Genomic DNA, 27185 nt, shown 5'->3' with positions numbered 1-27185 from the left:
AGTAAGCCCGAAAAGTAGGATCAAGAGTTCTTAAAAGCTGCATTTTTTTAATCAGTGAAAAGTATGAAAAATAAATTTAAAAGAATAGCAAGAACTTTATTCAGAGAATGATGAATGGGATTATCGATCAGGCAGGATAGGAAAAATAAAAACTTTAGGAATGTTCAGCGTACACCTGAATGCTGTGGTAAGAGTGTGAGGGAACCAGAGGGATGAGCTTTTGTGGGCCAAATGGCATTTTCTCAATCTTGACTTTTCTTGTATTTACCCAGTTAGAGGAGAGTGCTGTGAAAGTTGTATGAGATCTAGAGGAGAATCTCTTCACTAAAAACACCATCAAAATCAACTATAATAATAAAATGATTCCAAAAATTAAGGAGCATATTTCCCCCATTAGCAATGAATATTAAAATACATCTTTTTCTGTTCATGTGTAGCACCCACACATCAAACTAACTGGTGTATTTAAGTTACCGCCAATCCAATTTGCGTTCATATTATTGCCAGTCATCAGCAAAAAGAATATCACTATTGTTGATGCCCATAGCAGGCATCAATAAAATGAAGGTGATGTACCATCCGTGGCTAACTAAGGAAGTTAAAGATAGTAGCAAATTGAAAGAAAAAGCATACAATTCCGCGAAGATTAGTGGCAGGTTAGAAGATTGGACAGAATATAAAAACAGCAAAGAATGACTAAAAGAATAAAGAGGGAGAAATTAGAGTACGAGAGAAAGCTAGCTAGAAATATAAAAACAGATAGTAAACGTTTCTATGTATTTAAAAGGTATTTAAAAAGGAAAAGAGTAAGTAAAGTGAGCGTTGGTCCTCTGGAGAGTGAGTCTGGGGAATTAATAATGGAGAATAAGGAAATGGCGGATGAATTGGACAGATATTTTGCGTCCTTCTTCTCTGTAGAGGATACAAATAACATGCCAGAAATAATTGTGAATCAAGAGGTGAAGAGAGGGAGGAACTTAAAACATTTACAAATCCAGGGAAAGGGTTCTGAAAAAAATATTAGAACTAAAAGCTGACGTTCCCAAGTTCTGAAGGACTTCATCCTAGGGTCTTAAAAGAAGTGGCTGCAGAGATAGTAGATGCATTGGTATTAATTTTCCAAAATTCGCTAGATTCTGGAAGAGTCTCATCAGATTGGAAAATAGCAAATGTATCTCTTCTATTCAAGAAAGGAGGGAGACAGAAAGCAGGAAACTACAGGCCAGTTAGCTTAACATCTGTCATAGGGAAAATGCTAGAATCTGTTATTAAGGAGGTTATAGCAGGGCACTTAGAAAATCTCAATGCAATCAGACAGAGTCTGATTGCATTGAGATTTTCTAAGTGCCTTAGAGTTCCTTGAGGAAATAACAAGCAACATGGATAAAGGGGACCCTGTGGATGTGGTGTACTTGGATTTCCAGAAGGCTTTTGACAAGGTGCCACATCAAAGGCTACTACACAAAATAAGAGCTCATGGTGTAGGGGGTAACATATTAGCATGGATTGGTTAGCTAACAGGAAACAGAGAGTAGGCATATATGGGTCATTTTCAGGTTGGCAAGATATAACGAGTGGAGTGCCACAGGGATCAGTCCTTGGGCCTTAACTATTTACAATCTATATCAATGACTTGGATGAAGGGACCGAATGTATGGTGGCTAAATTTGCTGATGATACAAAGGTAGGTAGGAAAGTAAGTTGTGAAGAGGACATAAGGAGTCTGCAAAGGGATATAGATAGGTTAAGTGAGTGGGCAAAAATTTGGCAGATGGAGTATAATGTGGGAAAATGTGAACTTGTCCATTTTGGCAGGAGGAATAGAAAAGCAGTACATAATTTAAATGGAGAAAGATTGCAGAACTCTGAGGTACAGAGGAATCTGGGTGTCCTAGTACATGAATCACAAAAAATTAGTATGCAGGTACAGCAAGTGATTAGGAAGGCAAATGGAATGTTGTCATTTATTGCAAGGGGAATGGAATATAAAAGTAGAGATGTTTTGCTACAGTTGTACAGGGCATTGGTGAGACCACATCTAGAATGCTGTATGCAGTTTTGGTCTCCTTATTTAAGAAAGGACATAATTGTTTTGGAGGCGGTTCAGAAAAGGTTCACTCGACTGATTCCTGGGATGAGGGGGTTATCTTATGAGGGAAGGTTGGACAAGTTAGGCCTGTAAACATTGGAGTTTAGAAGAATGAGAGGTGATCTTATTGAAACATAAGATCCTGAGGGGACTTGAAGGGGTAGATGCTGAGAGGATGTTTCCTCTTGTGGGAGAGACTAGGGGCCACAGTTTAAAAATAAGGGGTCTCCCACTTAAATCAGAAATGAGGAGAAATATTTTCTCTCAGAGGGTTGTGAGTCTGTGGAACTCCCTTCCCCAGAGAGCGGTGGAGGCAGGGTCATTGAATATTTTTAAGGCTGAGTTAAATAGATTCCTGATTAACAAGGGAGTCAAAGGTTATAGTAGGTAGATGCGAAAGTAGGGTTGAAGTCACAAACAGATCAGCCATGATCTTATCAAATGGCAGAGCAGGCTCAAGGGGCCGAATGGCCTACTCCTGCTCTTAATTCATATGTGAGTGAGTTGGACAAAGCACAGAGCGATCCTATGTTTGAGAAGATGAAAGTACCATTGGCCTTTCATTTTTAATTTATGGTCTGTCTATACCTATATCCAATTCAGCAGTTGATCAGATAGGCAACAAAAAATTCAGCTTCTTATAAATCTAATTTTGCCAATTCTCAGTGAGGGGGCCAGACTATCATACCCTATCAATGGTACCAGAAATGTCACGGACTATAACTTTATAGTGTACACTGAATCACTCCAGGATGTGAGAGTATGACAAGATGATGGATTTGGTTTGAAGCGAATTTGATGACCAGATAATGGTTGATGATGAAAGATGTATTGCAACACATCTCACTATTGAATGAGCTTTAATAGGATTGGCAGCAGGGATACCGATCTACTTTATTGGATCCGAATATTGGTTAGAAATAGGTTCACGTTTGCTGCTTTCTTTTCACATAAAATCACTAATAGACGGGGACAGTTAAAATATATCAGCCAAGGAAACAGTCAATCTCTCAGATGGATTTTCGAGATTTGGAGCATCTATGCTATCAATGTCAACAGTCTTTCTGGATTAATCTTATGAAGGAAATGTCTAACTTAGTTTGCCAACACTATAACCAAGTGTGTTTTTTCTCTCAGAATAGAAAGCTCAAAGTTGGAAGCAGAAGCTCACTGCAACTTTTACAATAAAAACAACAAGACCACACGTGGTATTCATCATGTGTAGTCCAGGACCTGGAGTGGGTTTTTTTTATGTTTTCTGCAGAACTTTTGTGAAAATTTACCCCCCAAGTACTTTATATATTTGTTTATTCTTCCCTACTCCCTCCTTTTTTTTCAGTTATTTACATGAATCTAAAGTAAATTTTACTCCCCTTCACTTCCCATGGTGGGCTAGTGGTTCTTGCTGAAGCTGTTGCTGGTGTACATGTATTGTGGTGAGCAATAAAGAATCCAATAGGTAATTACCTGGAATTTCTGTAGGAGTTGGGGGGGGGGGAAGTGTTCTCCCCATCTCCCACTGTAACTTTAGCAGAAGGTCAGCAGAAACCCCAAAGAAATGACGTAAACAGGCATTTACACAGTTTCTCCAGGGTTTCCACCGAAGTTATGGGGGGAGATAGGGAGAACCCCTGTGGAAATTCTACCCCCAATCTCATTGAAATAACCGTTAAAGTAACACTTAATTAGCTCAGGAATATATAACGAAACATACAACTAATGACTACCCCAAGAATGTTCCTCAACCTTAATCTGGAAATTTTCTTACTCCAGTGTTACATTTCCATCTCCTGTACAAGCTGTCCTTGTGGTCTTTCTGAGTCAGATTGCCAATGCTAACGTTAATTATTGTGTAATTCTGAGCAAGTTTGAGCTATAGACTAACATCAACTAAGAACTAGGTTGAGATTAACTCAATTCCTTTCACAGTTTCCTTAAAACCAACAGTCCAAATTGGATTCAAATCCAAATGCCAGAGCTAAAAAGAAAATCAAGTTTCCCATTTTATACTTGCACTAAATTGTTTGCTCATGTTGGTGATTGGAGGAGTGCTTCTAATTAATTGCACCACCCAGTCACCCTTCCCTTCCAACACCATAGCTATGTAGGAAATGGAGTGTGACATGCAACTAAATTTGAAATGATGAGATTTAGCAAAATAGTCAATGGGAAATTGAGGAGCAAATATGTAAGGAGATTACAGACAGCTGCAAGAAAAATAGGGTGGTAATAGTAGGGGACTTTAACTTTCCCAACATTGACTGGGACAGCCATAGCATTAGGGGCTTGGATGGAGAGAAATTTGTTGAGTGTATTCAGGAGGAATTTCTCAATCAGTATGTGGATGGCCCGACTAGAGAGGGGGCAAAACTTGACCTCCTCTTGGGAAATAAGGAAGGGCAGGTGACAGAAGTGTTAGTGAGGGATCACTTTGGGACCAGTGATCATAATTCCATTAGTTTTAAGATAGCTATGGAGAAGGATAGGTCTGGCCCAAAAGTTAAAATTCTAAATTGGGGAAAGGCCAATTTTGATGGTATCAGACTGGAACTTTCAGAAGTTGATTGGGAGAGTCTGTGGCAGGCAAAGGGACGTCTGGTAAGTGGGAGGCTTTCAAAAGTGTGTTAACCAGGGTTCAGGGTAAGCACATTCCTTATAAAGTGAAGGGCAAGGCTGGTAGAAGTAGGGAACCTTGGATGACTCGGGAGATTGAGGCCCTTGTCAAAAAGAAGAAGGAGGCATATGACATGCATAGGCAGCTGGGATCAAGTGGATCCCTTGAAGAGTATAGAGATTGCCGGAGCAGAGTTAAGAGAGAAATCAGGAGGGCAAAAAGGGGACATGAGATTGCTTTGGCAGATAAGGCAAAGGAGAATCCAAAGAGCTTCTACAAATACATAAAGGGCAAAAGAGTAACTAGGGAGAGAGTAGGGTCTCTTAAGGATCAACAAGGTCATCTATGTGCGGAACCACAAGAAATGGGTGAGATCCTGAATGAATATTTCACATCGGTATTTACGGTTGAGAAAGGCATGGATGTTAGGGAACTTGGGGAAATAAATAGTGATGTCTTGAGGAGTGTACATATTACAGAGAGGGAGGTGCTGGAAGTCTTAACGCGCATCAAGGTAGATAAATCTCCGGGAACTGATTAAATGTATCCCAGGACGTTATGGGAGGTTAGGGAGGAAATTGCGGGTCCCCTAGCAGAGATATTTGAATCATCGACAGCTACAGGTGAGGTGCCTGAAGATTGGAGGGTAGCAAATGTTGTGCCTTTGTTTAAGAAGGGCGGCAGGGAAAAGCCTGGGAACTACAGACCAGTGAGCCTGACATCTGTAGTGGGTAAGTTGTTAGAGGGTATTCTGAGGGACAGGATCTACAGGCATTTGGAGAGGCAAGGACTAATTAGGAACAGTCAGCATGGTTTTGTGAGAGGAAAATCATGTCTCACGAATTTGATTGAGTTTTTTGAAGGGATAACCAAGAAGATAGATGAGGGCTGTGCAGTGGACGTGGTCTACATGGACTTCAGCAAAGCCTTTGACAAGGTACCGCATGGTAGGTTGTTACATAAGGTTAAATCTCATGGGATCCAAGGTGAGGTAGCCAATTGGATACAAAATTGGCTTGACGACAGAAGACAGAGGGTGGTTGTAGAGGGTTATAGAATCATAGAATCATAGAATCATAGAAGTTACAACAGAAACAACAACAGTTGTTTTTCAAACTGGATGCCTGTGTCCAGCGGTGTGCCTCAGGGATCGGTGCTGGGTCCGCTGTTATTTGTTATTTATATTAATGATTTGGATGAGAATTTAGGAGGCATGGTTAGTAAGTTTGCAGATGACACCAAGATTGGTGGCATCGTGGACAGTGAAGAAGGTTATCTAGGATTGCAACGGGATCTTGATAAATTGGGTCAGTGGGCCGATGAATGGCAGATGGAGTTTAATTTAGATAAATGTGAGGTGATGCATTTTGGTAGATTGAATCGGGCCAGGACCTACTCCGTTAATGGTAGGGCGTTGGGGAGAGTTATAGAACAAAGAGATCTAGGAGTACAGGTTCATAGCTCCTTGAAAGTGGAGTCACAGGTGGATAGGGTGGTGAAGAAGGCATTCGGCATGCTTGGTTTCATTGGTCAGAACATTGAATGCAGGAGTTGGGATGTCTTGTTGAAGTTGTACAGGGCATTGGTGAGGCCACACTTGGAGTACTGTGTACAGTTCTGGTCACCCTATTATAGAAAGGATATTATTAAACTAGAAAGAGTGCAGAAAAGATTTACTAGGATGCTACCGGGACTTGATGGTTTGACTTATAGGGAGAGGTTAGACAGACTGGGACTTTTTTCCCTGGAGAGTAGGAGGTTAAGGGGTGATCTTATAGAAGTCTATAAAATAATGAGGGGCATAGATAAGGTAGATAGTCAAAATCTTTTCCCAAAGGTAGGGGAGTCTATAACGAGGGGGCATAGATTTAAGGTGAGAGGGGAGAGATACAAAAGGGTCCAGAGGGGCAATTTTTTCACTCAAAGGGTGGTGAGTGTCTGGAACGAGCTGCCAGAGGCAGTAGTAGAGGCGGGTACAATTTTGTCTTTTAAAAAGCATTTGGACAGTTACATGGGTAAGATGGGTATGGAGGGATATGGGCCAAGTGCAGGAAATTGGGACTAGCTTAGTGGTATAAACTGGGCGACATGGACATGTTGGGCCAAAGGGCCTGTTTCCATGTTGTAACTTCTATGATTCTATGATTCTATGAAAGGTAACATGGTATAATCAGCTTGAACAAATAAGAGGTATCAGAGCAAGAGGGACACTTTGCAATAGTGGTAGACAGGTCACTAAAACAATTAGCCCAGTATCACCAGGTAGTGAAGAAAACAAACCAAATGCTGGGCTGCATAGTAAAGGGTATAACACAAATCAAAAGAAGCAATTTTAAAATTGAATGGGGCCTCAGCCAGTGAGACCACATGTCAAGCACAGCTCTGGTCACCCATATCGAATGGGTTATATTATTGGAAAGGGTTCAGCGAGCTTTACAAGATTAATACCAGAACTTATAAAATGGAGCTGTGAGGAAGGATTGTTGCCCTGGGTGAGCCTAGAAAACTAAGGATGACTTGATTGAAGTTTCTAAGATTATGAAGAGATTTCATAAGTTGGAAACAGAAACAATTTTCTGATGTATACAGAATTCCAGAACTAGGGGAACAGATAAGGAAAACTGAAATAAATAGGCAATTCAGACAAAATTTGTTCAGCAAAAGGGTGTCAACATATGGAACAAATTGTTCGTGCAAGTGAGAGAAAAAGGAAATAGACAAGTTCCTTTCAAAGGATTCATGATTGTTAGTAATTGTTAATCTTTGGACCATAAGAGATTCAAAGTAGGAGAAAAGCAACCCCTTTACAAGAACTCGCATCACAAAGTGTACATCCAAACAAAATGAATACAGTGATTATAAACAGAAATTGGTTATGGTATGTTAATTATTAAGTAAATATTCTTTAATCATATATGCATATCACATGGATAACAGTTACATTTTGAAAACAATTACTTCATTTAAAAAAAAAGTGAATATACATAATTGACTTTCTGGTATGTGCTGCATATCAACATAATTCCCAGTAGCGTCTTCTCTCTATATTCTTGCCAGAAGATGCAAGAATGCAGTCTTCAATAGAAGATATGAGCCACAGTGTCAGCTGTGGCTCAGTTGGTAGCACTCTCGCCTCTGAGTCAGAAGGTTAAGTCTTGAGGCTTAAGTCCCACTCCAGAGACTTGAGCACATAATCCAGGTTGACACTCCAGTGCAGTACTGAGGGAGTGCTGCACTGTCAGAGGTGCTGTTTTTCAGATGAGATGTTAAACCGAGGCCCCGTCTGCCCTCTCAGGTGGACGTAAAAGATCCCATGGCACTATTTGAAGAAGAGCAGGGGAGTTCTCCCTGGTGTCCTGGCCAATATTTATCCCTCAACCAACATCACTAAAACAGATTATCTGGTTATTATCACATTGTTGTTTGTGGGACCTTGCTATGTGCAAATTGGCTGCCGCATTTCCTACATTACAACAGTGACTACACTTCAAAAGTACTTCATTGGTTGTGGAGCGCTTTGGGACATCCTGAGGTCGTGAAAGGCGCTATATAGATGCAACTCTTACTTTCTATATTCAGAGCCTATTCTGTCTACTTCTTCATTCATGCTCTGTATGGCAGTCACACATGGCATATTAATGATGAAGGTATTTTGCCAACTTAATGCCTTATCCTATGCCTCAAATGGCCATTTTTAGCAAAATTAATTAGAGTTTTCACATGCTAGTGGGAACTTTTTTCCAATTAAAAACTGCACAAAACCTAACTTTGTTCTTATTTTTTTAGACTTTCAAAATGTTTCTTCATTTTGAAAAAGATAATATTTAAAACGGTAGACCTATGATTTTTTTAAAAACCAAAAAGGAAATGAATAGTGTAGAACTTTTAACTTGAGAAGTATTTCCAGTAACTAAAAAAATTGTTTTTTGCAAAAATTTAAACACAGTCTCTGTCAATGCCATAGAACAAATGGGTAGAACTTGGATTCCTACTTGGCATGCCTGAATGCTCAATCATTGTGTTAGTAAATGTTCAGCTGTAATGTTAAAAATGCAGGCACTTTGTGATGCCTGCCAGATGCATTTGGACTGATAGATTCTGATCCCGAGCTAATCTGTTGATGTCAGAAATGTTGTCTAGAGACTTCGTTTATTTTTACATTAGGCCTGTAGTTTAGAAATGTTTGTTCAAAGCTAAACTTGCCTTAGAGGACTTCTTGGCTGGGAACTCTTGGCAAGAATTGGAAGCAAGGCTAGCAATACACACTTTGCTGGAAGCAAATCACATCATATCATTTTGTAAGCCTGATTTCAGGGGAGTTATATTTAACTCTCCAACATAAGGAGAGCTATTGCTTCAGTTCTATAAGCAGTTAGCTCTCAAGTTCCCTTTCGGATCCCTGTGTTTTTTCGTGTTGCTTTATACAACTTTATCTGTAAACTTGGGAGATCATATATAACTTCAATATCAAATATACACTGGAATTTTTCCACAAAGGTGTTGTCGTTTTCAAGTCTAAATCTCATTGTCCACAAAATGATGGTGTCATCTTGACATAAGTGATCAAAAGTCATTAGAAGTTCATCCAGGTAAGGGTGACTGTATACAACGTCAGCGGCCATAATATAATTATAATGACAAGCACTTTTGGGGAAGTTTTTCTCCAAATCTACTCCCCATCTAAGTTCTCTGACCTGTGGCTGATATTTGCATCTCATTTTTGTATTTTGAGATATATTGAACTGTAAGTTGTCCAGTAAATGAGGCAGGTCTGTGGCAGTCACGTAGGAACCTGCAAAAATCAGGAATGTGTATTTTGCAAACAGGCAAATAGCATCATCAAAAATAATGCAATATGAAAGTTTGTACACATATACTGTACACAGTAAGATCTCAAATATAAGGAGGTATACATTTCATTGAAATTGCATATATACTATAAGGCTATTTTACACATACACACATCTGGCGGGAGCCTCAATCACCGCAAGGCTTATTGGGGAATTGCGGACGTGCTCCTTACAACTTTATGCTCATTAATTTTAACAAACAGAAATTGTGGCATCGTGCCTGTGATTTCCCAGAGTGTACTAATGCTGGTGAGGGTCCCTGCTAGAACTGCACATTCATAAAATTAGTTCTCATATACTTAAACATGTATATCATTAAGTGGTGGCTGTATGTAAGTGGTATTCAATTAGTTTAACAGGTGGTTTACTGACCAAAAATATTAGTGAGTCTGAAGGCCAAGGTTTCCAAATAAATACAAGCAAGTTGACATTGCACTGTGCTATATTAGAATCATAGAATGGTTACAGCACAGAAGGAGGCCATTCAGCCCGTGCCGGCTCTTTGTAAGAGCAAAGTATGTATTATCAATAGTATGCTAACTCATTTGTTACTGGAATCTCATACCACAATTTCAATGCAAGAATCTGCTATAAATGCAATTAAGTTACATTCATTCTCTTTAGTGAATTGAATTTCAAATTTAACAATGGTACTTACTGTTCAAATATTTAAGCTAATCTACTTATTAATATTTTTCCGGTGAGTGCTTACTTTAATAATACAACTACTCATTGTTTTTCCCTTTTACAGTTAGATGTAATAGCCTGGAACTTCTGCAGACTCTTTTGAGGGGGCAGAGCTTCTGACTGCCGCTTTCACCTGCCTGTGACCTCGTCCCAAATCCTTCAGTCAGGATCATTTAAGTATTGTGGGAGGTCACTTTGCACTTTTAGAGATGCAACAGAAGTGACCATCCGGATGAGGTGGCTCTTGGCAGGCGTGGGTTCTGGTGGGTCTATCGGAGTGAACCGGGTGAAATTCCTGGTGTAGCCCGGGAATACCCCAAAAATTGCCTTGAAAACGACCTGCGGACATGATGGGGACAATCCTAAGAAGTGCCCGCCCCTCCTGGAATACAGTTTGTAGGGTTAATTACTTGGAGGGAAGCCTGGTGGACTAAAATCACGCTGGGGTTTTGTCCCCGAGCAGAATTTCTAGCCTAATTAATTGCTTTCTCCCCATTTTAAGACATTTTGTGAATCAATATTTTACTAACTTCTAGCATAGCAATTCTTATCAAGCGTCAAAGTCAAACAACAATGAATTTTACAAGCACTAGGAGATTGAAGATGAGAAATAAAGTGATTTTGTTTTAATTATAATCACAAGTTCACACAGAACTCAAACTAGCAGAAAATGTAAGTGCTTTTCACAATGGAAAGAATACTCCTTCACACTTGTTTTTTGTCACTTGCCTCCCCTTACTCACTCATGGGCAGGGCTGCTAAAAACGTGTGGAAGGCTGTGCAAAAACTGTGGAGATTTTCCGTCATTTCTTGCAGATGAATTACAGATTTTGTGGATATTACATTGCTACTCTGTTGCTAAATCTGGTTCTGCATATTGTGCACTAGACTCGTTAAACAGTCTGAATTTTACTTAAATTAGGGGATGGTTCCATAATGTATTTGGAGTATCTGCATGTGCTCCAGATGCTCAGCACCCATATGAAACAGGCGCTGCATGAGAAGACCCTTCAAATATGTTGGATCCTTCCTCTGAAAGGGGGTGTTTTCTTTGGACTCACAACGAGTAGCTGCTTTGTTTGCTTTTTTGCTGTTAACTTGTTTTGCTGTCTTGTCAGAAATTAACAAAGTTAGAATCATACAGCACAGAAGGACACCATTCGGCCTATCGTGTCTGTGCCGGCTCTTGGAAAAAGCTATCTAATTAGTCCCATTACCTTGCTCTTTCCCCGTGGCCCTGTAAATTTTTCCTTTTTAAGTATTTATCCAATTCACTTTTGAAAGTTACTATTGAATCTGCTGCCACCATCCTTTCAGGCAGCGCATTCCAGATCATATCAATTCACTATGTTAAAAAAATTCTCCTCACCTACCCTCTGGTTCTTTTGCCGATCACCTTAAATCCATGTCCTCTGGTTACCGACCCTCCTGCCAGTGGAAACTGTTTCTCCTTATTTACTCTATCAAAACCCTTCATGATTTTGAACACCGCTATTAAATCTCCCCTTAAGCTTCTCTGCTCTAAGGAGGACAATCCCAGCTTCTCCAGTCTCTTCACGTAACTAAAGTCCCTCATCCCTGGTGTCATTCTAGCAAATCTCTTCTGCACCCTTTCTAAGGCCTTGACATCCTTCCTAAAGTGTGGTGCCCAGAATTGGACATAATACTCCAGTAGAGGTTTAGCATAACTTCCTTGGTTTTGTACTTTATGCTTCTATTTATAAAACCACGGATCCCGTATGCTTCTTTAACAGCCTTACCAACTTGTCCTGCCACCTTCAAAGATTTATGTATGTGAGCCCCCAGGTCTCTGCATTCTGTCTCGCAGCCAGTTTCGTATCCATGCTGCTACTGCCCCTTTAATCCCATGGGCTTCAATTTTGCTAACATGTCTATTATGTGGCTCTTATCAAACACCTTTTGAAAGTCCATATACATAACATGAACTGCACTACCCTCATCAACTCTCTCCTTTACTTCATCAAAGAATGCAATCAAGTTTGTCTGACACGATTTGCTTTTAACAATTCTGTGTTGGCTGTCATTTATTAACCCATGTCTTTCCAAGTGACAATTAATTTTGTCCCAGATTATGGTCTCTTTACGTTTCCCCACCATCAATGTGAGGCTGGTTGGCCTGTAGTTACCAGGTTTATCCCTCTCCCCTTTTTTGAACAAGGGTGCAACATTTACAACCCTCCAGTCCTCTGGCATCACTTGCATAGCCAAGGAGGATTGTGGCCAGTCCCATCGCTATTTCCACCCTTACTTCCCTCAGCAGCCTAGATGCATCCCATCCGGACTGCGTGACTTTTCTACTTTGAGTGCTGCCAACTTTTTAAGTACCTGCTCTTTATCTATTTTTATCCTATCCAATTTCTCTACCCCCTCCTCCTTTACTGTAACATTGGCAGCCTCCTCTTTTGTGAAGACAGTTGCAAAGTATTCATTTAGTACCTCATCCATACCCTCTGCCTAAGCAAGAAATTTTCCTTTTGGATCCCAAATTGGCCCACCCTTCCTTTGACTATCCTTTTACTCATTATATGTTTATGAAAGACTTTAGTGCTCCCTTTTATGTTACTCATTAATCTTTTCGCAAACACTCTTTGCCCCTCTTATCTCCTTTTTCAGTTCTCCTCTGCATTTTATGTATACTGCTTGATTCTCTACTGTATTATGAATTGACATTTATCATGTGCCTCCTTTTTCAGTTTAATTTTAATCTCAATGGGCTGTAAATTGGGCCATGTAGCACCTGTTTTGTAGGCGCTAGGTGGCCTCCTAAGGATCCAAAATGGCATCCGGAATGTGCGCGAACGCTTCTTGTGCGATGTGAGCCAGGCGGCATCTTGGTAAAGGCATTTGAGCACGCACAGATAACGAACGCCGACAGCATGTAAAGAGAATATGCGTTAGATCAGTGTGCTACGCTGATTTAAAGGGACAGATACGATTTTGGAACTCAACGCTCCAGCCAACGCACTGTCTTAACTTTGCACAGCTGAACAGGTCGTAAACAGCATGGAGGACTCCCCATCAGCACTATTTAAAAGGGATCGTGCAGGAGTTACAGGTTAGTTGCTGGATTATTGCTTCTGGTTGCTGATGCATTCGTATCTGTTTTTGGAGGTCTCCTATACTTGAATACCAGGACTAGGAGACATAACCTAAAAATTAGAGCCAGGACTTGCAGGAGTGAAGTTAGGAAAAGCTTCTACATGCAAAGGGTGATAGAAGTTTGGAATGCTCTTCTGCAAACAGCGGTTGATGCTACCTCAATTGTTAATTTTAAATCTGAGATTGATAGATTTTTGTTAACGAAAGGTATTAAGGGATATTGGCTAAGGCGGGTATATGGAGTTAGGTCACAGATCAGCCATGATCTCGTTGACTGGCGGAACATGCTCGAGGGGCTAAATGCCAATGCCACTGCCACTTGCTGCCTCCTGTTTATGCACCACCTTGTCCTGTAAGAAAGCGGGACGTGTGTCGGTGAGTGTCCTGCAAGGTGTTTGGGTGATCTGCCTGTCATGGTTGAATAGCTGCCAGTGTGTGTGACCTGTGAGTAGTGGGTGTGCGGCTTGCAACAGTGGTAATGTGTGAGGGTGAGAGGAAGCATCTGATTAGAAGAGTTGAGTACTGATGGAAAGAGTTTGTTGGTATGTGGGTGATGGGAGGGGGTGTAGTGCGTGGAGCAGTGGATACAGCTAGTGGTACAGTTGGTAGGAGATGCCACTTGACGGTTGACCTCACTCACTTTGACCACTCGTGTCAAAGCATTGAACATCTTCCTGCACTGCATCCATGTTCGTGGTGCTATGCGCATGGCATTGACTTCATCCCCTTCTGCCTCCCACTGCCTCTTGAGTAAATGTTTGGGGGCCTCTTGCACCCCCGCACCCCGCAGATATAGGATGTCCCTCCTTCTGTCCACCTCTTGCACCAAGGCCTCTAGTGCATCAGCAGAGAACCTTGGTGCACGCTCTGTCGCAGGCCTGGTACAAAATCAGATCGGCAGATTGGTGAGGTCTGCCATGCAGATTGGAGGGTGTGGTATTTAGTAGTGCACAACCTTTATTCAATGTTTTTACATAGCTCAACAGTTTGTAAACATAGAGAAGGGACCTGCATCTGTGTTTTACATGTGTGATGTAAAAGGTTCAGGCTGCCTTGAAGTGGTGCTAGCCACTCGCACGATATCGGGGGCCCCCTGCTGGTGAGCAGCCATTCAACAGCGCAGCAAGGCCTGGCTGCTCACAGGAATCATGTAAATGAGCAGGCAGCAGGAATCTCACATGCTGCCTGCATAGCAATGACTGGGCACGGGTTAATCGCGCACCATGACCCCCGTGCCCGGATCCGGGGGTTATCGAATTTAACCCCCAATATCTTTAGTCATCCAGGGAGCTTTAGCTTTGGATGACTTTCCTTTCCCTCTCAAACAATATGAACTCAGTAATCAGAAGTACAATTTCAAAATTTGCGGACGACACCAAATTGTAGTTAATACAGAGGAAGAATGCAACAAAATACTGGGAGATTAATAAACTTGCAGAATGGGCGTGTAATTGGCAAATGAATTTCAATATAGATAAGAGTGATGTGTTACATTTTGGTAGGAAGAATAAGGTGGCCACATACTGCTCTAAATGGGGCAGAGGAGCAAGGGGATCTCGGGGTACAGGTACACAAATCACTAAAAGTAGCGACACAGGTTAATAAGACGGTATAAAAAGCAAACCAAGCACTAGAGTTCATTTCTAGAGGGATAGAATTGAAAAGCAAAGATGTTATTTTGAACTTGTACAGAACCTTGGTTAGATCACACTTAGACTACTGTGCTTAGTTCTACTCTCCATATTATAAAAAGGATATAGAGGCATTGGAGAAGGTGCAAAAAAGATTTACAAGGATGATACCAGAACAGAGAAGATATACTTATCAGGAAAGTCTGAACAGGCTGGGGCTTTTTTCTCTAGAAGACCTGATAGAGGTCTTTAAGATAATGAAAGGGTTTGATATGGTAGACATAGAGAAAATGTTTCCACTTGTGGGGGTGTCCAAAAGTAGAGGTCATAAATATAAGATAGTCAGTAATAAATCCAGTAGGGAATTCAGGAGAAACTTGTTTACCCAAAAATTGTTAAGAATGTGGAATGTGCTACCTCAAGAAGCAGTTGAGGCAAATAGCATAGATACTTTCAAGGGGAAGCTAGATAAGCATGAGGGAGAAAAAAATAGAAGGATATGCTGATAGGGATAGATGAAGAAGGATGGGAGGAGGCTCATGTGGAGCATAAATGCAGACATAGACAAATTGAGCCGAATGTGCTGTAGACTTGATGTAACTATGTAAATTAGTGGTATCAGCTGCAGGCTGATTAATAACATCCTCAATGCTGCAGGAATTGGAAGTACAATTTCAAAATTTGTGGACGACACCAAATTGGGAGATGTAGCTAATACAAAGGAAGAATGCAACAAAATACGGTAAGAGATTAATAAACTTGCAGAATGGGCTTGTAATTGGCAAATGAATTTCAATATAGATAAGTGTGAGGTGTTACATTTCGGTAGGAAGCATAAGGAGGCCACATACCGCTATCTAGCTTCCCCTTAAATGCATCTATGCTATTTGCCTCAACTACTCCTTGTGGTAGCACATTCCACAGTCTTAACATTTTTTGGGTAAAGAAGTTGCTCCTTCTGCCGTCTGTCGTGGGAAGGGGATTAAATGAGGAAGAGGTTGCAAGAAAATGATGAGGCAGAAGACATTACCATTCCATGGCTCTATCCCGTAAACCCTATTAACATGAAGCAGAAATAAAAAAGTCAATATTTATTTAGTGCTATTTACATTCATGGTGAGATCTAAGTTCTACATTTGTGTTTCTCCTTAATGAACCTTTTATATGTGCTTGTCCTACTTCTTAACCTAAGGCAATGTCTAAATGCTCCGTGTGGCAGGAGCAAGTTTGGTGGCAGGTTGAGATTGGGTCGTGCAGCTTTGTAGTGATGGTTATGGGCTTGAACCTCTGGGTGATTGCATGTGATCCCTGCAACTGTTGGAGCATTGTCTGGCAATGCGTTGGATGCAAGTGTCTGCGCGCAATCAGGCATTTCCTCAATCCTTTCACGGGCCTGACTGGAGTGGAAGATATAGTTTCCTCTCAAGGTGGTCGCACATCAATCTCTTCTCCTGCTATGCTCCAGTGCTGGCATCCAAGCTGGATGACCAGAGATCTGCATGATAGCAGTCTGTAGGGTATCTCCCACCTGGGTTGAACCCACCATCACTGGTCTTTTCAAACAATCTCTCAGTCTGTCAAATTAGGCAGTGTGAGATTTGTGCAACTGAATGCCCAAAGTCCCAATGATCCAGCCACAGCTTTCATCAGAGAATACGGTTTAGCGCTAGTTCTTTCAATGTTTTGGGGCTCCCCTGAAGATGGAAGTGAAAATGTCACTCATTCCATGGTATGCTGCATTCTGTAAATCCCACCTACAGGACTACAGTGATGTTCGAGATGTTCTGATGCACATTCTTTGCCAGCTGCTGCTCAAAGGATGTTGAAAATTCATTTTGCGTATTTATTAATGCCCATCTGAAGGCAGGACCAGTAAGATACAAATCCCTTGCTCATACGGTTGACATATTGTGTGGACTTGCAACCTGCCTAGTTTTTCCTTCTTCCTCTTCTGTTACCTCCACTTTCTGCTCCCCACTTGTGATACACCCCATACACCTTCCTCACTCCCTAATTCTCCCAAGTGCTTGACACAACCGGCCAGGGTCCATGATGATAGCTAATCTTGCTGCATCTTGGAAAGAAAGAAAAAAGGAAAAAGAGATACCATGCAATAAGGCAATATTTCAAAGAGAAGGAAGGTCATTAGACATTCTATGTGTTATGTGGCTGCTCAGCAAGTGTAACGTCAGCAGGAAGGATTAAAAAGTCATTGTGGGAAGGATCATAATAAATGGAGGATACTTGCTAGGTAGTGGCATTATAACTCCAAGCTTTGCTCTTGCCAATCCCTACCATAGTTCGTAAGCTGAAAGGTAGAGAACCATCTCCTCATCTTAAAGAATTAAAAGGGAGGTTGAAAAGAAAAATCTTTACACAGGATGTAAAGAAAGTGGAATTCTCTGGCACAAACCATGGCTGAAACAGATTACATAAATAATTTTAAAAGGAAATTAGATAGTTGCATGATGAAAAGGAATATTAAAGAATATGGAGAGTAAACCGGAAGTGGATTAGATTCGGTCGGTCCCATGGAGGAAAACACTGGCACAGACTTGATAGGCCAAACACCCTCTTTCTATGACAAAACATTCTGTGATTCATATTCATTGGGCTGCTTTAACATAGCTGGTGCCCCACTTGTCCTGGTCCTCTCCCTGTGACTGTGCACAGCTTTGACCTGTAAGTAGAATACATTTAGGAAGATAACTAACTGAGCACTCAAACTGCACCCCTGCCCTAGACCATGACTTTCCAAATGATCTAGTATAGTGTTTCCGCTGGCAGCACTCAATGCAAGTTGAACTTAGAATTACTATATGCAAGGATCCCCACTGCAACTGTGCTCCCCACCTTCTGTTGTAGAAAAAAGACTGTTGCAAAAAGGGGTAAATGTTAGCTGCATGCTCTCTCCCTGAGGGAGCAAGACAGAAATATCTCCATTGGGGTCACACCTTCCAAGACGGAGCAAAGGAGAATATATTTATCTTGGCACTTTTCCGGATACCAGTGAACTTCTTCCTTGTTTGCTCCTAGAAACGATGGACTTGGGAGACTAAATTGACTCACTCAGACACCTCTCTCCATACTGCATGCACCTCAGCTTTCACAGAATGGTGGTCTTCTGCCTTAAATAGGGTGATCTCTTTTGCTGTACTTTTTGCAGCAGGACCTCCAAGACGTCGTCAGTGAATGGGGCAGATTTGCCCATATTTCTCCTTGCAGCCATTTGTTTCTGCTGCAAAAGGTTTCTTGTCACAACAAAAACTGGTTTTCCCTTTGAAAGCTGCTGCCTGACCAGATTTTGCAACTCCAGCCAATAGTGTTCCTGGCCAGGCTCCCTGCACTGTGATCTAGAGACTCAGCATTCTGCTTGAGTTTAGTACCCCATCTAGTCTGCTGCCAAGACAGATTTCTAATCTGTGAAATATTACATAGAATTACAATGAATCTACAGCATAGAAATAGACTATTCGGCCCAACTGGTCTGTGCAGGTGTTTATACTCCACCTCTTCCCACTCTGCCCCTGTATCCCTCTATTCCCTTCTCCGTCATGTATGCATCAAGCCTCCCCTTTAGTGCTATCTGCTTGCCTACACTGTAGACAACCTGACCACCGTGAGGGTTAATTTTACAAATGCTCTCCTCTCTGGGCCTACGCATCTCCACGCTTCACAAGCTTCAGTTAATCCATAATTCTGTAACCTGTGGGACTTTTAAAGTCTCATAAACCTATCAAACCTGTCCTCAACCAGCTCCACTGGCTCCCTGTGCCCCACTCAGCTTTGCGATCTGTGCCCAAGACTACAAATCCCACCATGATCTTGCTTCACCTTATTTGTCTAATCTCCAGCCATACATCCCACGCTGTGCCCTTGATTCCCCTAACTCTAGATTAATGCTTGAACCCTACCCTATTCACTATTAGAGGCTGATCTTTCAGCCATTACATCCCTGTCCTCCGAAACGCAACCCCAGAGAAATGTGCAATCCACTTGATTGCCACCCCTGCCACTGGACTTAGTATCCATTTCCTCCAGTATCGGCCATGTGCACTGCAGCAACTCACCAAGCTTGCTTCAACAGCATCTCCCAGCCCCGCAATCTCTCAGCAACATTATAGGAACACTGTCAGCTACCAGTTCCCCTCCAAATCACACACGATTCTGTTTCGACATATATCACCATTCCTTCATCATTGCTGGGTCAAAACCCACACCTCCGATAAGGGTGTAGTAGCATGGCAGTTATAGTACCAGACTAGCAAGCTGGAGCAAGTGAGTTCAAATCCCATCATGGCAAGTTGTGAAATTGAATTCAACAAATATGGTAATTTGTGGGCTGGCACTAGACAAAATAACCGTAAAGGTTGTCAGATTTTCATAAAAACCCATCTGTTCAATAATGCCCTTCAGGGAAGGGAACCTGCTACCCCTACCCAGTCTGCCCTGCATGTAATTCCAGTCCCACACTATGGACAGAATTTTCACCTCCAGCCGGGAAGGGAGCAGCAGGGTGGGGTGGAAAGGATTTTCGGGTGTGAAATGTGGAAGGTAAGTGGGCGGCCTTAATGAGGCTTATAAATTTTACTTCCAGGTTTGTGTCCGGCAACCAGCCTGATCGATCATGGGCCAGGGAAGAGATCGGGAGGTGGTGGTGGTGGTGGTGGGGGGGGGGGTCCAGGGAGGAACTCGGAACTCGGGGGGCCGGGAAGAAGATCAGGGGCCCGGAACGAAGATTGGAGGTCAGGTGAAGAGTCAGAGGTAGATGGGGGTCCACCATGGTTGGGGGGGGGGGGTCCATCATCAGAAGGTATGGGGGTGGTGGTGGTGGGGTTGCTGATCGCAAGGGGCCTGTTGACCAGGTGAGCTTGTTGGGCCTGGATGAAACACTCCTGCTCCTTCAGGCCCACAAGCAGTGCAATAAAGGCACTCACTTCATGGATCCGGCCCTTCCCACCTGCTTTCACCTGATGTAAATCGGAAGCGATGGGAAACCCAAATAGGTAAGGTTAAATTCATTTTAATGTTCCAATACACAAAATATAAAGTACCTCAAGTGTCTCAATGAGGTACATTGCCCATTTAAGTATCGGCCTGCTGGCTTTAAGTGGGGGCGGAACTTCCTGGTGTCTGCTATCCACACGGATATAAACCTACCTGGGTTAAACCCAGAAGTGGGCAAGTTCGAGCCGGGATGTGGTCCCGCTCCAAAGACCTGTTACTTTAATGTCCCACCCGCCCCCAACCCACCCGTTCTTGGGGGTTAAAATGTACCCTATGTGGCTGATTCTTAATGCCCTCAGGGCAGGTAGAGATAGGCAATAAATATCAGTGTTGCCCACATCCCAAGAATAAATACGTTAAAAAATCTCTACTTAACCATTGTGGGAGCACCATCAGCACACGGATTGCAACAGTTCAAGAAGCAGGCCCATGGCTGCCTCCTCAGGGCAACTATGGGCAATAAATGCAGTCTTGCCACTTTGCCCACATCCTGAGAACAAATGAAAATTATCCTCTCTATACCCTCCACCCTCACCTCCAATAAGTGCGAGGAACTCGGACTTTTGTCACTAAGATTGAGACCATCCATTCAGCTGCATCTGCCGCTTCCCTCCCTTCCCCTAGCCCACCAAGCCAAACTTCTCCTACGGTTCTCCCCTGCCCTAGCCCGGAACTTGCATCTTTCTTTAATATCTCTCCTGTCTCCCCTCATGCCCCCTCCAAGCTCATCTTGACCATGAGACTCACCTCCTGCTCCCTTGACTCTAATCCCACCAAACTGCTGACCACCCAACTTCCCTTCCTGGCTCCTATGTTAATGGTTCCCTCTCCTCAGGTACTGTCCCCTCCTCCCCTTTAAATCTGCCATTATCACCCCCCTCAAAAGACCCGTGTTTGACCCCTCTGTCCTTGCAAACTAGCTGGCCTCCCATTTTCCACTCTCCATAAACTTGAGGACATCCAAAACTCTGCTGCCCGTATCCTAACTCGCACCAAGTCCCGTTCATCCATCACTCCTGTGCTCGCTGACCCACATTGACTCCCGGTCCGGGAACGCCTCGATTTTAAAATTCTCATCCTTGTTTTCAAATCCCTCTATGGCCTCACCCCTCCCTATCGCTATAACCTCCTCCAGCCCTACAACCCTCCGAGATCTCTGTGCTCCTCCAATTCTTGCCTCTTGCGCATCCCCGATTTTAATCACTCCACCATTGGCGACCGTGCCTTCAGCTGTCTAGGCTCTAAGCAATGGAATTCCCTCCCTAAACCTTTCTGCCTCTCTACCTCTTTTAAGACGCTCCTTAAAACCTATCTCTTTTACTAAGCTTTTGGTCACCTATCTTAATAGCTCCTGATGTGGTTCAGTGTCAAATTTTGTTTGATAATCGCTCCTGTGAAGCGCCTTGGGACGTTTTACTACATTAAAGGCACTATATAAATGCAAGATGTTGTTGTGGTTGTTGTAAAACCAAATTGCTTTTCCACTTCTCTCCTTACCTTCAGAAATCTTCCATGAAGCAGTATCAACCTATATTTTTTAGCAGTGCTTTAGTCTCCCTTCCTAAATTGCTTTTATTCCTGTTCAGTGCCCACATCTCCCTGTTGTAAAATGCTCAGAGACAGTCCTTTATGTGAGGAGCACTATATGAACGTAAGACATTATTTTAAAAGATGGCCTTTACTCACCAAGTATACCAGCAACAATTGACACCAGTCCTGTTCCTGATCCTATTTCAATTACATTTTGATCAATGAGACTATTCTCTTTTTGGCTGTGTTCCAGGTAATAGCACAACACCAAGGCCTGTGTGATGCAGCAATAGAAATATGAGTTAGTTTCTTTTGTGCAGTTTAATATATTTTATTCTATGGCTGGCAGTGGTATTTTTATTTCAAATTCTGTCAATGTCAAGACCCGGAAATTACAAAAGATAAGCCTGGGAAATTACTTTTGGTGACATTTGTGGACAAGTGCTTAACATTTCCGTATGACATTCTTCTGCTCACTAATGAATTTGGCACACAAATTCATTAAGCATTTGGCCACTAATATCAGCAAAAGTAATTACTAAGCCATATTGTTTTACAACTGACAACAGTGCTTACCGATGGCCATACATAAGCTCCATAGCAGTCAGTGGCCTCCGTAATTTTGATTTCATACCCTGCAAATTTAAAGCACTCCCGGGATATGCTTTTGAAAACATTTGGCACCCATCGTCTTTTCATGATTTCTGATGATATATGTTCATCTTCAGTCTTTTCTGAAGAAAAAGGAAAATCTTAAATATTACAAAGACAAAATATTAATGAGCATTGTATGGATTGTAATTGATGCTAATTACTTAACTACCTATCACACAAAAAGAGACCTCTGGGAGTTTAAACACTTGTGAATAAAAATGATCACTTTTCTACTGTCTGATAATTGTATTTAGTTTTAATTTTGCACATCTATTTATATCATGGGCCCGATTTTACCAGGCCTGCGGGTTTCCGGCGGGTTGGATTTCGGGAGCGTGGTCAACACGCTCGGTGAAATTAGTGGGTTGCCCGCGCGATCGTAGCAGGCAATCCACTAATTGGATCCAATTACCTGCTCCTCCGGGCTCCGCGCTGCTGGTCTGCGCGTCGGGCGGGCTGCGCATGCGCAGTACGATCTGTCAGCTGGAGGCTCTCTAGTTAAAGGGGCAGTCCTCCACTGACAGATGCTGCAACCAATAGAACACATTACAGCATGGAGCAGCCCAGGGGGAAGGCTGCTCCCAGTTTAATGATGCCTCACCCCAGGTATCACCAGATGGGATGAGGAGGAGGGGGAGGACAGAGATCTTCCACCCGGCGGGCGGGAGGAAGCGGCCTGCCTCTGCCACCAAGAAGGCCTGGCTCGAGGGGGCAGAGGAGGTCACCTGCACCACCAACATATCGCCCACCTGCATACAGTGCAGGAGGCGCTCCAATGACCGCAGTAGGTCAGCCACAGTGAGAACACGTAGTCTTTCCCCTACACTCCGTCTGCCACAAAACTGCCCCCACCCCACATCTCCTTCGGCACCGCCAACACCACTCTGTCACATCACCCCTCATACCCACTCAAACCCCATCCTCATCTTACCTGCACCTACTCACCTCGCGAGTACTCACCCCGCCACTAACACGCAACCCAACCCTCATATAATCCCATGGCTCTATCCCATACACACCCTCTCGTGCATCTCCCTCACGGCCAGCCTCACTCAACCTGCCACCACCTGTGCTGCAGCCACAGGGCATGTATCACATATGTGCAGTAGGCAGCGTAAGGCAAACGTGTCGTGAGCATGAAGGGGATGCACAAGGGTGTTTGAGGGTTTGTCATGGGTGTTACCTATATTGAATTTTAGAACAACTCACATCACACATTATATTGGCACCACCACTGCCATGTCTCCGCGAATCCTGTCTGTTTTGTGCAATAATGCCCGCTCCTGGGTATCACTATGAGGACCCACCACTGATGCCACCCATTGTGTCACTGCAGAGTAGGTGCAGGTGTATTTGCAGGGCTCTTCTGCGCAGACGACTGAGAGACATCGGCGGTGTACCCGGCTGCACCCTGGAAGGATGCGGAGGAGAAGTTGTGGAGGGCAGTGGTGACTTTGGCAGCGACAGGTAAGCAGATGGTGCTGGGGCCAGCCAGGAGCAGCTCGGCATGAAAGAGGCTGCAAATGTCCACGACTACATGTCGAGTGAATCTGCGCCTCCCTGTGCACTGCTGCTCGGAGAGGTCCGGGGAGCTTCGCCTCGGTCTGTGGACCCTGTGGCGAGGGTAGTGCCCTCTGCGACGCGTCTCTCTCTGCGGTAGCCCTCCCTCCTGCTGTACAGGTGGATGTGTCACAGCACTCTGTTGTGGAGCTCCACGTGTCAGAGGTGGACGGCGTGGATGGCGAGGCTGGTGATGCTGTTCGCCCTCCGAGGGGGTCATGACTGCAGCTACGACGGCCCCCATCCGCAATATGTACATCTGAGGGGGTCCGCAAGGTAGGCACATGTCTCCGGACCCCGGGGTGAGTGTGCAGGTTGGTGACTTTGACCGTCAGGAGGGGGGTGGTGGAGGCCACACTTTGTCCCAAGTGACAGAGCGGCCTCCTGCAATGGGTGAGGGTCTCCCCCCACCTGTCAAATGGACCTTTGCAGCTGCCACAGGCTGACGGCTGCAGCACGTCCAGTTCAACTAGGACTGTTTCCCCCAGTGTGTGAAACAGTCCCATGTTTCTCCAAAATCACACACAGTCCCTTAATCAGATCAGTTAATGACCTGAACAAGCGAAATAAATACACTCAAGTGGCATCCCGCTGGCTTTAATTGCCTGCGGGATTCCCACCAGCGGGGGCTACGCACGCACCCCCGCACGTCATCGGGGAACCCGGAAGTGGGCGGGATCGTGGCGCGATCCGGTCACGTGCCTGGATATCGGGATTTTCGGGCCCCCCCCGCTGGAAACGCACAGGAAACCCGCCGGTAAAATCGAGCCCCATGTGTCAAAAGTCTTGCATCTAACATACACTGTCTATTTGTCACACTTCTGATTTCACTTTTACCATCACATATTAAGCCAATCAACACCTTCATAAAGTAAAAGAGCAACACTCAGGTAACATTTAAATCAAAAATAAGGAAAGTAACTGGAAAATTGCCAATGAGAAGCTACGAATAACTTATGAAAACAACCAGCCCTGAATGATCAGTCAGGAGAACCTAGCAAAAGAAAATCACTTAAAACACTTTTCATCTGTCATTTTTCCACAAATAACTGACATTTCCATTGTCCAAAATGAGGTTTTAAGCAAAATGAAAACATCAAAAATGACATATTTTACAGTGTCTTTTTATACCTTCATTATTTTTTTCCTTGAAAGTCTCAACCTCCTTTCCTGGGGGCTGAGGGAACAATGCATGGATTCTGAGGGGGGACGGTCCTGGGTAACCCCCCCCTTCAAAGCCGGCCAAGTACCGGATTTTCCATCAGCATGGGCAGACGAGCACCAGAGATATGCCTGTAGTGGTGCTTGCGCCTCTGATCCCAACAAATTAGACATCCTCCCATGGACCCCATGCACTCCAGCAGAGTCAACACTGTTGTAATCCTGGTGTAAATGTTGGGATCATGTCCCATGGATTTTTGGGGCCCAGGAACCCCTTCCTCCATCTGGTACATTTTGCATACCAGTCTGCTATGTATTATGTACTATGTACTATGCTATATAGTTTTTAAAATGGGAAAGGAGAAGAATTAAATATATAGGTAAAGGAATATATATTAAAGGCCGCTCACTTATGGTTTTCACAAAATAAACGGCAATCACAGAATATAATTCCCAAAACACTGGCTGGTTAAAATAATCCCAGGATACTTTGTAATAAAAAAGCAATTTTAGTCCTATAAAACAGTGACCATGGATTTCTGTCCTACATAGCATAACAGCCTTATTTTTATAAAAAACATATCCTCCAACTCACTGTGAGCAACACCACAGCTAGTTTACATATATGTACAAATGTTCGTTTTTGTCTTTCTTTCCTTTAATGTTATGGGAGAACTGCTAGTAATATACTAAAAGTCATGTGTATTGAGTGTACTTCTTGTAAATGTAGCACTTACTTCCTGTAAGTAAATACTTCCTATTTCTGTCATGCTTTTTCCATCACACTTTTCTGTCACACTTTGCTGATTTGCTGCTAATTTTACTTTGAGCCAATCAAAACTAAAGAGGCAGGAAACATGAATCAAAAATGAAGATAGTGACTAGAAAACTACTAAATGAGAAACTATTGTGGCTAGTCAGGAGTATCTACAAATAAAAGAAAGGTTAAAGTAAACCAATCAAATTGTTCAAAAAAATTCCAACATCTTTCATCCATCATTTGCTTTTCATTAATTGAAATATGTAATCTCCAAAATAAGGCTTTAAACAACATAAAACATTAAAAGTTTGCCCATAAAATTGTCTTTTGTGTCTCCACTGCTTTCATTAAAGTTTTTACTTCAAGGTTCAAGCCATCTTAAAAGCCTAGGCTGTGACTGGATAGTTACTAACCACACCCATACAATCTGAGCACATGCAGTATTTCCCAGCATGCATTAGTGGGTTTCCATCAGGATTTTCCAAACTTTCTCTCCTTATTATGCAATATAATTACCAAATGTTATAAATCAGATGGAGACAGACAAAGACAGAAAGAGAGACACAGACAAAGGCAACAGTTGTGATAGCTATTGGAGAAAAAAAGGCATATATTTAATCATGTCATTGTGAATTCATTTTTTTTAATGTTTGTCATCACAAGAAAAATATTTTTGGGGAGTTTTTTTGCTTAAAAAAATTAATTGAATTTGCATATAGAATAGTCTCAAACAATAAAATGTGTAGTGAAATTAAATACCAAGCTTAAGACCATTGTGTTTAAGTATTTGAGTGGATGTAGTTGTATGATTAACTACCTCTTTTAGAACTCAGGACATTCTACGCTGACATCTTAATCCAGAGCTTGTCATCAGTATAGATAAATATCAGAGCCTTCCACGTATCATTTTTTTTACTTTAAGTCCTGCTCTTATTGCGATATTAATTTGTCATACCTTCCTTAATGCTGGTCTTTTCTGTATTGTTCATTGTTCCAAGTTATAAATCTCTGCATAGATTAAAAAAAAATTTTGGGATTTGAATATCTACACACAAACTTATCATATAATATAAAGCACATACACACATATATATATATATATAAAAAACACTTTTGGAAGGCTGAACAGGCTGGGGCTCTTTTCTCTAGAAAAGAGAAGGCTGAGGGGTGACCTGATAACGAAAGGGTTTGATAGGGTAGACTAGAGAAAACATATCTACTTGTGGGTGAGTCCAAAACTAGAGGTCATAAATATAAAATAGTTGTTAATAAATCCAATAGGGAATTCAGGAGAAACTTCTTTACCCAAAAGAGTGGTAAGAATGTGGAACACGTTACCACAAGTTGAGGCAAATAGCATAGATATATTTAAGGGGAAGCTAGATAAGCACATGAGGGAAAAGGAATAGAAGGGTATGTTGATAGGGTTAGATGAAGTAGGGAGGGAGGAGGCTCGTGTGGACCATAAACGCCAGCATAGACCAGTTGGGCCGAATGACCTGTTTCTGTGCTGTAGTTTAGA

At 42.6% G+C, this 27185-nt stretch overlaps 1 protein-coding gene across 1 annotated transcript in view; it reads right to left on the bottom strand.

Moving 5' to 3' along the window:
- Nucleotides 1-7586: 7586 nt before the first annotated feature.
- Nucleotides 7587-27185, bottom strand: part of LOC137323047 (protein-lysine methyltransferase METTL21E-like) — a 31904-nt gene continuing 12305 nt past the window's right edge. Inside the window, exons 2-5 of the mRNA XM_067986430.1 lie at nt 26619-26671; nt 22105-22262; nt 21685-21802; nt 7587-9495 (exon numbers count right to left, since the gene is read on the bottom strand). Coding sequence (XP_067842531.1) covers nt 9083-9495; nt 21685-21802; nt 22105-22262; nt 26619-26652 — 723 coding nt within the window. The 5' untranslated portion in view covers nt 26653-26671 and the 3' untranslated portion in view covers nt 7587-9082. The remainder of the gene's footprint in view (nt 9496-21684; nt 21803-22104; nt 22263-26618; nt 26672-27185) is intronic.

The sequence above is a fragment of the Heptranchias perlo genome, chromosome 6 (genome assembly GCF_035084215.1).
Source record: "Heptranchias perlo isolate sHepPer1 chromosome 6, sHepPer1.hap1, whole genome shotgun sequence".
Taxonomy (NCBI): Eukaryota; Metazoa; Chordata; class Chondrichthyes; order Hexanchiformes; family Hexanchidae; genus Heptranchias; species Heptranchias perlo.
The sequence above is the reverse complement of the archived record's forward strand: the minus strand, read 5'-3'. Positions and strand labels throughout refer to the sequence as shown.